Source organism: Mytilus galloprovincialis, chromosome 4 (assembly GCF_965363235.1).
Source record: "Mytilus galloprovincialis chromosome 4, xbMytGall1.hap1.1, whole genome shotgun sequence".
Taxonomy (NCBI): Eukaryota; Metazoa; Mollusca; class Bivalvia; order Mytilida; family Mytilidae; genus Mytilus; species Mytilus galloprovincialis.
In genome coordinates this window covers 66,836,540-66,849,101 of record NC_134841.1, presented here as the reverse complement: position 1 = coordinate 66,849,101, position 12,562 = coordinate 66,836,540, and the positions used below count along the sequence as shown (strand labels likewise).

General features: G+C 32.9%; 1 protein-coding gene across 1 annotated transcript; it reads left to right on the top strand.

Moving 5' to 3' along the window:
- Window positions 1-540: 540 nt before the first annotated feature.
- LOC143072754 (uncharacterized) lies at window positions 541-10,837 on the top strand. Its single transcript, XM_076247847.1, has 6 exons — window positions 541-995; window positions 1,833-2,039; window positions 6,041-6,674; window positions 7,355-7,519; window positions 8,969-9,044; window positions 9,950-10,837. Exons 1-5 carry the CDS (start codon window positions 593-595, stop codon window positions 9,003-9,005), a joined length of 1,446 nt encoding a protein of 481 aa, XP_076103962.1. The 5' UTR covers window positions 541-592; the 3' UTR covers window positions 9,006-9,044; window positions 9,950-10,837.
- The last annotated feature ends 1,725 nt before the right edge of the window (window positions 10,838-12,562 follow it).

The window sequence follows — 12,562 nt, the reverse complement described above, 5'->3', positions numbered from 1 at the left end:
TAATGATCATAGTAAAGTATATTTTGGATGGAGGAGTCCACAGCTTTCTTTTTTCTCCTCATCAATATTTTTGCAAGGTTACATGGCTCTCAAGATATATCTTCATGGCATGGTGCGACCAAATCACATACCAGCTTTTCAAGTAGAGCACAAGAGAGATTCTTCAAGAAAAAAGGTAAATGGCAAAATCAAATGACAAAACACATCAAAAACGAATGGACAACAACTGTCATATTCCTGACTAGGTACAGGCATTTTCAAATGTAGAAAATAGTGAAACAGTCAAAAACTGAACACGGGACCTCTTCATTTTTCATTCATTATATTTTTTTTTTTATAAAAAATGGTAGCAGGGCGAGATTTTTAATGTCCGAGTTTGATATTTTGACCGAAGTCATGGCAAAATATTCAGTTTGTTGATTGTGGATATTACCCGGTAGAAGTAGAAGTAGAAGATATGGTCCGACCGCGTTGGACCGAGTTCCTTTTTAGGCCGAGTTGTCTAGCAGCGATAGATTCATTGGTATCCTTCCCCTGTACTAATGGTCTCCTGTTTCAGAGAAATTGAGAAAGTTGTGCGGGTTTCTTAACGATGCTTTGTATAAATAACAAAAGTGCCACAATGACATTTAATACCATAAGAACTTTCAGACGCCCTTTACATCATTCCTCTGCAGACGTTCTTCTACCTGCCCAAAAAGAATTATTTAAAGACAGAATTCATCACTACATTTATGCAAATAAAGGTTACGAGCTGCAAGCAGTCAATGCTGGAGTGCCATGCCCATCACAAATGACGAATCCTTTTTTGCATGGCCAGTCTTTTAGTGATCATAGTAAAGTATATTTTGGATGGAGGAGTCCCCAGCTTTCTTTCTTCTCCTCATCAATATTTTTGAAAGGTTACATGGCTCTCAAGTTATATCTTCATGGCATGGTGCGACCAAATCATATACCAGCTTTTAGAGCACTAGAGAGATTCTTCAGTGAAAAAGGTAAATTTGCAATCTTGGTTTTGTTATCGTGTTCCACCAAATAGCGCAATACTCATGCTGCAAAAAGTGCTGTAGTGGCATTACACACCAACCAATGCAATCAATTATAGATTTCACCAGACTTTCAGTGTGATAATTTTATGAAACCCTAAGGCTTTTGAATTAAGGCAGTGTTCTCCCCAGGCCGATATGACGCTGCAGTGCCGCAGCGCCTTCATAATATTTTCGTTAATCCCGCAGCGTCTTAATTGGCTGCTGTCCCTTACTACTTGATCCCGCAGCGTGTTAATTTTCACATTTACATTATAAATGTTGGTTAAAATTGTCAAGTTGCTGATCACCGCTGAGAGCAGTGGCGGATCCAGAACTGTGCCTAAGGGGGGGCCCGCTGACTGACCTAAGGGGGGGCCCGCTCCAGTCATGCTTCAGTGATTCCCTATATAATCAACCAAATTTTTCCCATTTTTTACATTGAGTCTATGGGAGCAACATTCTCACTTTAACAGTGCTTAATGGAAAATGACAAAAAAATCTATAGGGTACATGTACATGATGTAGGCTAATATTACGACTAAAAAGTAGGGTAGGTAGGGTGACTGGAACCACACATATATTTTTATTTAAACCTTAAAAAAACGTTGGAATTTGTTTCATTACCTAACAAATTTAAATGGGGAATAATTTTAGCGAGTAAGATTTGCACAAATACATATACAAGTATATTAATTGAGTATTCATTTTGCTAGAGCTGTACTTGTGAACTTTTTAACTAACATGACTAAGGTTCTTTATTTTTTAATTTACATTTTATTTATGTTTTTTCTTTTTTTATTTCAGAGAGACATGAGGATTGTTTATCCAGGTATTTACAAAAGGAGAGATCATTAACTGAACCAAAAGTGGCAAGTGTTTTGACTCAGCATTTGTTATCACAGTTGCTACCACATCCTACAAATTTTATTTTGGATACAAGTGTAAAAGGAAAAAGTGCAGAATGTCCTTGTGGATGTGGAGCACCCATGTTGTATGGTACAACTTTAGTCGGTAAGAGTAAATATATTTTAACACTGATATCTGCACTTATGAAAATTTAAGTGAAGTGAGAGATTTTTCTCCATGTTGAAGGCCTCAATGAGAATTTTAGTAGAAAAAAGCAACAAAAGCACTGTTCCTTTGTTTGGGTTTCTGTTCCTCTGAAATGTTGATAGGACAAACAAAATAGTGCAGTGAAATGAACATTCTTTAGATCTTATCTAGACAATGTCATACAATTTTTTGATAATACATGTACATGTACATATATGTTTAATATACTGTAAACCAACTAACACTAATTTATACAACGTTTGCAAATATAAAAATAACGCAAATATAGATCGTTGTTGATATAAAGTAAAACTTGGATTTTTTCTTTAGGCCAAATAAAAATATATGTGTGGTTCCAGTAACATACTTTTAAAAAACAGGGTCGGTAGATAGGTCGGCATTTTTGGAAAATGACGCAGTCATTGTTCCATTACTGGCGACCTGAACTTCATTACATTTCTCTGCCTACCGCGCTTGGTTTCGTATTTACTATTTTCTATACAAACTGGAATTTGCTTGTGTTATCATCATTATGCATGAGAGGTCATTGTGTAGTAATCAGACAGGAACCAGTTTACAAACTTAACTGGTTTCTGCTTGTATTCCACTACACTCGAACAAGTGTTGTAGTTTGACGGGAACCAGTTTAGAATTTGTAAACTACAAAACGTAATCGGTTATTGTTCATTCCGTTTTGGTGTTTCATACCAACTTTTATGGTTTGAATAAGCTTAAGACCCTTCAAACATTAATGTGATAGGTATATTAAAGACTGTTTTACAAAAGGATGGAACTGTTTTTCTTTCAAAGTCGTACTATAGTGATATCTGTTATGTACGGATTTCCACTCTCACCGGTTAATTTCTTCTTTTACACGTGCTTTTGAAACTTCCTGTTTTAACATCGCAAGTTTTAAAATTGTTTTTTGGGTGAATTTCACTTATTTTAACAATCATGAAGCGTTCCAGAATCATTTTCAAGCAGTTTCTTCTTCTCTTTGCTGATGGAAAATAGTTTTTTCTCAAGAAAATACCGAAAACGATCGCAGAGGAATTGAAACGTACAAGTCAAGTCGGCACCTGGTTAAATTGGCATCTAGTCAAATCGGTACCTATTTGACATCAATTCGGTATCCAATAATATTTGTTATAATATTTTCTATTCAATTAATTAATAACTGTTACCAAGTACATAGTGAATATGTTGTTGTGTATTTAGGTAAACAACGAAACCAAAGTGAAATTATGTTGTTGTGTATAAAGGTAAACAACGAAGCCCTTACCCAAGCTGTTGTTTTAACAATTAGACAATTATTAAAATAAAATGGAAAACTATGAGTCCCTTTAAATAAATCAAACTTTCATGCCAAATAATAAGCAAATTTAAGGTGTTTTTTTTTTCAGTAAAGTTTAAAAAGCATTAAACAAACAATCCTGTAAAATGCTCAACTGGTTTAAATAATGCATAAAAATATCCAATATCTCATGTATTAGTCCAAATAATTATGACGTCTGGCAAGACGAAGTTCATAGGAAGGCGTCCCAGAAAAAAATGAACATAGCCTTGCGGTCATAGAAAGGTGTCCCAGAATAAAATTAAAAAAGCCTTGCCAGACGTAATAATTATTTTGACTACTCATATATATATCATTAAAAATACACCAAAAAAGTCATTAAGTTGAGAAAAATAAATATATACAAAATGTACATGAACACCCAAAAATGTGAAAGTTAGTATTTAACTCTTTTTGCTTAAATACTGAAAAAAATTCTGGCAACCCCTTACTTATTTTTACTCTTTTTGCTTAAAATACTGTTAAAATTTATATTTAACAAGGGTGACGAATTGACTATACCAGGTGTCGATTTAACCAGGTGCTGATTTGTCCAGGTGCCAATTTCACCAGGTGCCGGTTTGACTAGAATTCTTTGACAAATGTTTGAAATTACCTGAGTTTCATTAGACCTTTGATAACAGTAACAAAAAGATTATTTACTTAATATTTTGTGGGAGAAGGGGGTTCAGACTATATATATGTGGTATCAGGTCTGTTCGCGCCCAATACACTTTCGCACCCTACACGTTCGCACCTCGCACGTTCGCACCCAAGGTCCGTTTGCACTCTACTCATTCGCGCCCAATTTTAATTCAAATTCAAGTTGAATAATTGGAAAATCATGATTGTTGTTTTAAATTGCTTTGGTGTAAATACTGAATGTATTTATAGCTTGGTATGAGTAGAAAATTGAAGATTTTAAAGGAAAAACACAAAAGATAATTGTTTTTAACAGCTTGGTCCCTTTGATCTGAAACAACGAAACAATAAAATATAGGAACCAAAATATAGCAATCCACTATTATAACCAAAACATGATAAAATCTATTCAACACACAGAAAAAAACATAGTCAGAATCTCACTTTATATTGAAACAAGTCAATGAAACAAAGTTATAGCAATACACTAACCAAAACATGATTAAGAGTTATTCAACACAAAATAAAACGTTGACAAAATACCACTTTATTTAGAAAGGATTATTATAATTTTTAACAATACGCTATCTAAAACATGATTAAGATTTATTCAACACAAAAAAAAATGCTGTCTCACTTTATTTTGAGACAATGACAACAATTATACTTATAAGAAAACACTTGCTTACAGAGTTATTAAACACAAAACCAATTAAGATTGGGTGCGAACATGTAGGGTGTGAAAGTGAAAGGGGCACCATGAGTGGGCGCGAACGGACCCGGATTCAGACTATGTACCAGTGAGAAATATACAAGCCTTTCTACGGTATTTATTTGTACAATTCAGGTAGTCTTGACCTATTCATTTGTCTTAAAAAACAGCCAGTTGTCACCTTCACTTCACACACACACACACATATACGAATATCAATTATATGCTTACGAGACATGTTGCATTGTTAAACTAATTACGGTATGTGAAAATCAAGACTTGCATAAAAACTATCCCAATATTAGAGACAGTGGCATCATTTTTCTTCAGAGCTTTCAGCTCTTTGATTTAATTTTTTTTTTTAATTTTTATTTTTGATTGTCAATATCTGGAAAAAAATCGGGTGCTTACCGAAATTGTTTCCGGTATTATACACGCTCCAACCGGAAGTCTGCAATTTTTACATGTGTTTGGTTGTAAAATAAACAGTCATGACATGTTTTTAGTTCATTTTGCTGCAATCTGTTATGAATTCTTGAATTTTAGCCGTAACAGATACTTCTGATGGAAATTTAGATGACAGAAATATATGATTTTAATTATTTTAAATCAGATTCCTCAAAATTTGAACGTTTGAAAATTTATTTTTCAGAAATGAAAAAAAAAGTTCCAGGGTCGGGGGGTTTTAACTAGGGTCGGTCGAGTAACTGGAACCACACATATATTTTTATTTGGCCTTATTTATCTTAGTCAAGTAAAAATTTAAAATTGCAAAATTATATATACAGTGTAGCTGTGAAATGGGTTAAATGGTGTACAGTAATTATACATGCGTGATGTACTACAAATGTACAATCAGGAACAAAGGGAGACAACTCAAACTAAAATGTAAAATTTGTCTAGCAAAATACAAAATGTACAATTCAATATTCAATATTTCATTTTAAATTTGCAAAATGAAAGCAATTTTAACCCTTCAGTGCATCTTTTCGTTTGTCTGTCTGACTTCAGGTTTAAGTTTTTGGTCCTACGGGTTAAAGTTTTTGATCAAGGTAGTTTTTGGTGAAGTTGAAGTCCAATCAACTTGAAACTTAGTTCATATGTTCCCTATGATATATTTTCTAATTTTAATGCCAAATGAAAGTTTTAACCCTAATTTCATGGTAAACTGAACATAGAAAATGATAGTGCCAGGGGGGCATCTGTGTACTATGGACATTTGTTTTGTAATACTATTATGCTTTTGAATCACACAGTTCTTTAAATTTGTAGGAAGCCATGATCTATTTTACGGGAATGCTGATCTAGTTCTTTTTCCATCTGACAAAAAATTATCCCAAGATGCTATGGATGTTATGGAAACTTCTTCAATTATAACAACTCCTAAATATTCCTTTGAAGAAGATGATATAGACGGAGATAAGTTTGCTGAAAGAGATCTTTCAGATATTATGTCAGATGAAATCACAAAATATGATCAGGTCTTAATGCAGGCTATTTCAGTCTCGCTCTGTAAACACACACAAATAAAAAACAAAAAACTAACCAAAAACAACATTTCTGCAGTTCCAATTTGCCAAATTACTAAAGACACTTACTGTGTGGCATTGTATGATGCACGATACGACTACTTGATGAGAACAAATAAACCTTTAAATCTATTTGATGGAAATTCTCTTCCATTTGATGCAGTGTTAGATTTGTGGCTTTTGATTCACCATAATTTGTTTTGTTCAACACCACATCAGAAAATTTTGAAAAAAATTAAAGGGACATGTGATCTTATTCCTCAACTTGGAAGAGATAGATTTAAAAAAATTGTTCAAAACTCAAGATTTCTGTATATGCCAGAGAATATGCATCCCGGAAACACTGATGATGTTTCAGTCCCTACAGCTAAAGATGTGTAAGTATTTTTATTGCATTACAGTAAGTAAATATACATGCAAGAAGAAGATAAATATATGGAACTGATCATAAAGATACATGTAGCAAAAATGACATCAAGCAAGAAACTTATTTAACGTCCAAACTGATTTAACGTCCAAACTGCCAAGAAATAGCACAACAGACTAAACAGTGCTGAAAGTGGTGTTAAACACTGATCCATCAATCGAAAAAGTTATGCATAAAAATTTCAGACAAAGTTTCTTCTTATCTGTACATGCATATTGAGTGACTGTCAGATATCCACTTACCCAATTACTACTGTTAAAAAAACCAACAGAAGACAGACTAATGCACTGTAAACAGAATAAAAAATATTGCTCCCTTTAGCTTTGTAGGATCAACTGTACACACAAAGGTTTTTTCATTCAGAAAAGTACAATACAAGTTACATACATCTGTATATATACATCTGAGATGAATTTTAAGTTGTCTATTACATTGAAGCTTAAATCTTTACCATCTGCTAACTATATATACATGTACTAGTATACAATGTAGCTTATATATTTCATGTTTAAAGTTAAGCAACTGTATTATGATAATTTGCTGTGCTAATGTGGCATAAAGTAAACAACAATCAATCAATATGATAATTTGTGTTGCCTTTACATGCTCTATCCTTTTTTATTTGGTCAGTGGAGAGTTAAACTGGTTAGAAATATTAAGGAAGAACATTGATCCAATGGAACCATCAATTGAAAACTATGACTCCTGGTTTGATGGTTGGAATGAAGACACTATGGAAAACTCAGAGAAAGTTTCAACTGTTAACCATCTTCAGAAGAAAGATTTATGTAATAGGTATGGGTTGTATACTTTTCCCTATAACTGTTAACTTTTTATACATTGTCTCATTGCATTGGCACATACCTACCAAAATTAAACTTTGTTCTCATTAAATACAAAACAATCAATTTAACCACATGAATAGGATTCTAAAAGTATTAAGAAGCAAAAATGCAACATTGAAATAAATTTGTAGGTTTTGTAGGACTATGAGAGCCATCTTGCACATAAAACCCCTATGGGCATTTTGAAATGTTGGCAGGTATTACTCATACCACATCTTCTTATAATTTATATGTAATGATACAGATTTTCCATATACATGTAAAGGGATACAACTCTGTATAACCAACCTCTCAGCGAGTTTTGGTTTTTGCAATAAAATTGAAGTAAGTGTCAGCAGATTTTATTTAAGGACCAACAGGGGAAAGAAGATTTTGAGAACCCAATTTCTTAGTTTTCCTATAACAAAACATGCAATTAATAAATGGTATACATATATATATATATATATATATATATATTGGGAGGTTTCATTTCTTCAGAAATTAGGCCTACACAAAAACAGTTATAAGTGTTTTGATATTAACTTTTATACAAATGTTTGTTAACTTGCTAGGTACTTATGGCAGTCATGGGTAAGTTTACTTTCTTATACTATACATGCTTTATGATAGATAAAAAAAAATGACTGTTTGGATTATCTCCCCATGATCATCTCCAAAATTAACTTATACAAGTAGATTTTTTACAACCCTTATGAGGTCATAACATGCCTAGAAAAGTTTACTGTTTTTGATACTTTTTAAAAGAGCATTCAATCTTTTATCCCAGGAACTTAACAAAGAAATGTACTTTCCAAAGATGTGAAGTCACTGCAAATGCCTTTATAAATTGCTCCCTGGGGGCTTGTTATTAAGATTTGACAAATGACAATTTCCATTGTCTGTGATATTTTACTTTCCTGTGTGATCAAGAAATCTGTAAAGAAGAGACAATTATATTCTTGATTAGCATGGTTAGTGCAATATAGTCAAGGAAGTTTATTCTTGGTTATTGCAATATAGTCAAGGAAGTTTCCCCAAAAGATGAAATTTGACTCTTTTACTTAAACAATCTCAGTTAAAAATCTTCAATGTTTAAGGGATATAACTCTGCCTCCAAAATAGTTATCTGCATCAGTCAATAAATTAAAAAAAAACACTTGTATAAGTTTTACCCAGTGGCGAATCCAGGGGGAGGGTTGCGGGGGTTGGAACCCCTCTTTTTTTGGACGATCAATGCATTTGAATGGGAGCATATAGTTGGAACCCCCCTTTACTCTGGGTTGGGACCCCCCTCCTTTTTAAAATGGCTGGATCCACCCATGTTACCCCTGAATGTATATAGAGCAATAAGGATCTTTTTGACAATAATGAAGAAAAAAATACCCATTCCAGTGCAGAGACTTTTCTTCTTTTATAGGCAGACAAGGGGTGAAGAAAATGGGCCAGGTTGCTGAGAGGTCAATATCTAGAGCAGTTGCATTTATTTGTAACATGTGAGTATTTGTTTAGATATGTTGAACACTTACTTAGTTATATACTGTATTAAACTTTTTGTCACATCTTTCTGAATAGACTCAGTCAGAAGCATTTTAGTGATAAATTTTAGTGATCTTTTTTGGTTTATGAGTTCGTGGTTATTGTAACCACTGTTATCTACTTTTTTCCAAGTTAATGCATATTGTGCAGTAGGTTGTATGTTTGATTCATTACTCAGTACTGGGTCAGTCACATTATTTTTAACTGATATTTGCTGCTTCTCTGTCTGACAACTGGTATTAAGAAGTAAGATCATAAACAGGTCTGTTCGGATAACTTGTTTTAGACGGTGAAATATCTTCATATTTCACCTTGAATGTAAAAATCACCATCACGAAATCAAGTACTGGTAATAAAGGTAAAGCCATCTTTCAATTTACTGCTGCTTACATACCCAATGTCACATTTTTATTGCAATGTGGGCTTGCTATTTCTAACTGAGTTTTTGTCATATATCATTCTTTACTAAAGCTTAAGCTACATGTATATATAAGCATTGTGGGAATTTCGAATACAGACATTTTTGCCATGTTATTTATGACTTATACCCATATATTTAAAGAACTATCACAGATGAGCATGCTTGCCATACATGAAGCAACTGTGCAACTGGTTCAAATTGAATGACATCTTTCTGACTGTGTATGCTTAGATACAAAAAATACACTACATAACACATTAATTTTAATTGCAATGTTAACAATATAATTTTCTGTTACAATTGATCATTCTCAAGTTTAATTATGTTTGAACTATATGACATTTTTATTACTTATGTCAAGCCTTTCCTGAGTACTCCTGTTTTATTTTCATTACAAGTCTGATTGATGCATAATTCCATGTCTTATTATATTTATTCCAGATCTGATAGCACAGTGAGATTAGAAGTCAGAGACGAACATGATTCTTACAAGAATGCTTCTAGGGGACATTTGCATGACAAACAAACAATACTCGCTTCAAAGACCAACATTCAAAACCTGTAAGGAAGGTGGATGCCGTGAATTGTTAAAAAAATCTTAAGGGCATGGATTTTATGATTCAGTAGTTGCTTATGGCATTTGGAACTTCAGAGAATTTATTGTTTATGACAGTAGTCAGTGCTACCTCGAGTGCATTATTGCATTTAAAAAAGAAAGAACATAGAAACAGGAATGTTACAAAACTTTGAACACTTACAGGATTGTATTTTGTGTTTTTGTACAGTTTTGCTTTAGTTTTATCTTAACAATGTATGCAAAATCAGTTAACTCTGATAATTTTATCTTTATGAAATTTTTCAACTTGTCAGAAAAATGAAACTAAGTTGTCTTTTTCGTGGTGTTCATTAAATAGAATAATCTGAGACTGAAGCAAGACATTAAACTTGATGTCATTACCTAGTTTTGAAAACAAAAACAAAACGACGATGAAAACTGAACATCAGGCTGATAACAAACAAGTTCAATGAGGGAAATTTAAATCAAGAAAAATGAGAAAAAATTAAATCAAGGTTGTAGGAATCAGGATCGCAGCGAATTTTTCATAATTTTTAGGGAAATTAACCAGCTGGTGGAAACTATATAATGTACAACATATAATCTAAATTTATAAGATCTAACAACTAATTAATCTCTTAATTTATAAGAGGAGAGATTACTAATAGAGAAAGTGGTACATGTATGTTGCACTAAAGCAATCTCATCTTCAAGAAAAGTTTGTAATGTTAAGAGATTTTTCAGAGGTTTAGAAAATAAAGATTATTGATGTATGAAGGTGTGTTGCAATTCCTTTAAGTGTCTGCTACATTTAACCAACCTTGATAGGAAGAATAAAAGCAAAATTTAATATTGAAACTTAGAAACTTTTCACTTCGTTGAAAAAATCTACAAAAGAGGAAAGTTTAGTGTATTTGGTAAATATAAGCCTATTAATTAAGTTGTCATTACAATAAAAGTGAAAAAAGAAGTGAGATGTTATTTCTATCGTCTTACAATAAAATGCCCTCTTTAAATCTTTGGCAAAATGTTTGTAATGCATTCGTTTTCAATTAATTGTTTTATATTCATTAATATTGAGAATGGAAATGGGGAATTTGGCAAAGAGACAATGCAACAACCCGACCAAAGACCAGATAACAGCAGAAGGCCACCAATAGGTCTTCGATTCAGTGAGAAAATCCTGCACCAGCAAGTGGTCCTTAGATGCCCCTAAATTAAATTGTGTACTAGATCAGTGAAAATGGACGTCACACTATACTTCAAAACATGTAAATGATCTAAAATTAAAAAACATATAAGACTAACAAAGGCCAGAGGCTCTTGGCTGTGGACAGGAGGAAAAATGTAGTGGGGGTAAACATGTTTAGTGAGATTTCAACCTTCCCCCTAAACCTCTAGCAAATGTAGAATAAAGAAACACATTTTAGCAATACACACAGTAAAACTCAGTTTCAGGAAAATTGGTATTGTTTATGTTATTACTACCACTGAGTTGATGCCTCTGCTGGTGAACTGTTAGTCCCCGAGGATATCACCAGCCCAGTAGCCAGTTCTTCGGTACTGGCATGAAAATACAGATTTTTTGTGTTATTAAAGTTCGCTGTTACAAAATGTTAGAAATTGTTATAAATTAAGGAATGTATCTCCATCATGCAAAGCTCTGATTCCTTTAACGAATTTGGCTATACTTTTTGGACCTTTTGGATTATAGCTCTTCATCTTTTATATAAGCTTTGAATTTCAAATATTTTGGCATCACTGAAGAGACATGTATTGTCAAAATGCGCATCTGGTGCAGGAAAATTGGTATAGTTAATGTTATTAAAGAAGTCAGAGTTTGATGTTAAAATAGGTTACAAAAGAAACAATACAAAATGACAATGGAACATAATTAACAAAGGACTAGAAGCAGTTACTGATATGCCAGCTCTAGACCTCATTTAAACTGATTGAAAGATTATGCCTTCATCAAATGAAAATCAAGTACAAATCCCTCCCATTACAATTAGTAACAAGACTATGTCCTTTATATTGATTGATTGTTGGTAGCTTAACGTCCAGTCCATGATATTTACGAATGTTCTACATATAGTTGTATCTAATATAATATGCCAACAACTGGTTTTAGAATAAATGCTTGCATATATAAATGAAGTGCAATTTAGTTCAGTTCTGCCACTGTGGAAGGTCCATGAAGGACTGAAAGCAGTCAGGCTATATGGATCATCACCAGGCTGTTAATTATGTAAATGAATTTGGCTTTCACATAATAAAAGTTCTATTTGGAGCTACTATGATTAGAGACCTCTTATGTCAGTATACCAGTACTCTACGATTGCCTTACTCTTTACTCGAAGTTCAGTTTTTCTTCCTATACAAATCTTTGGTTTAATGATTGGCATGGTATATTCTGAAACATACATGTATATTATGTCTCTTGTATAGTGTACGATCAAATTATAATAAAGCAAGCAGTTATACCATGGTATCGGGAA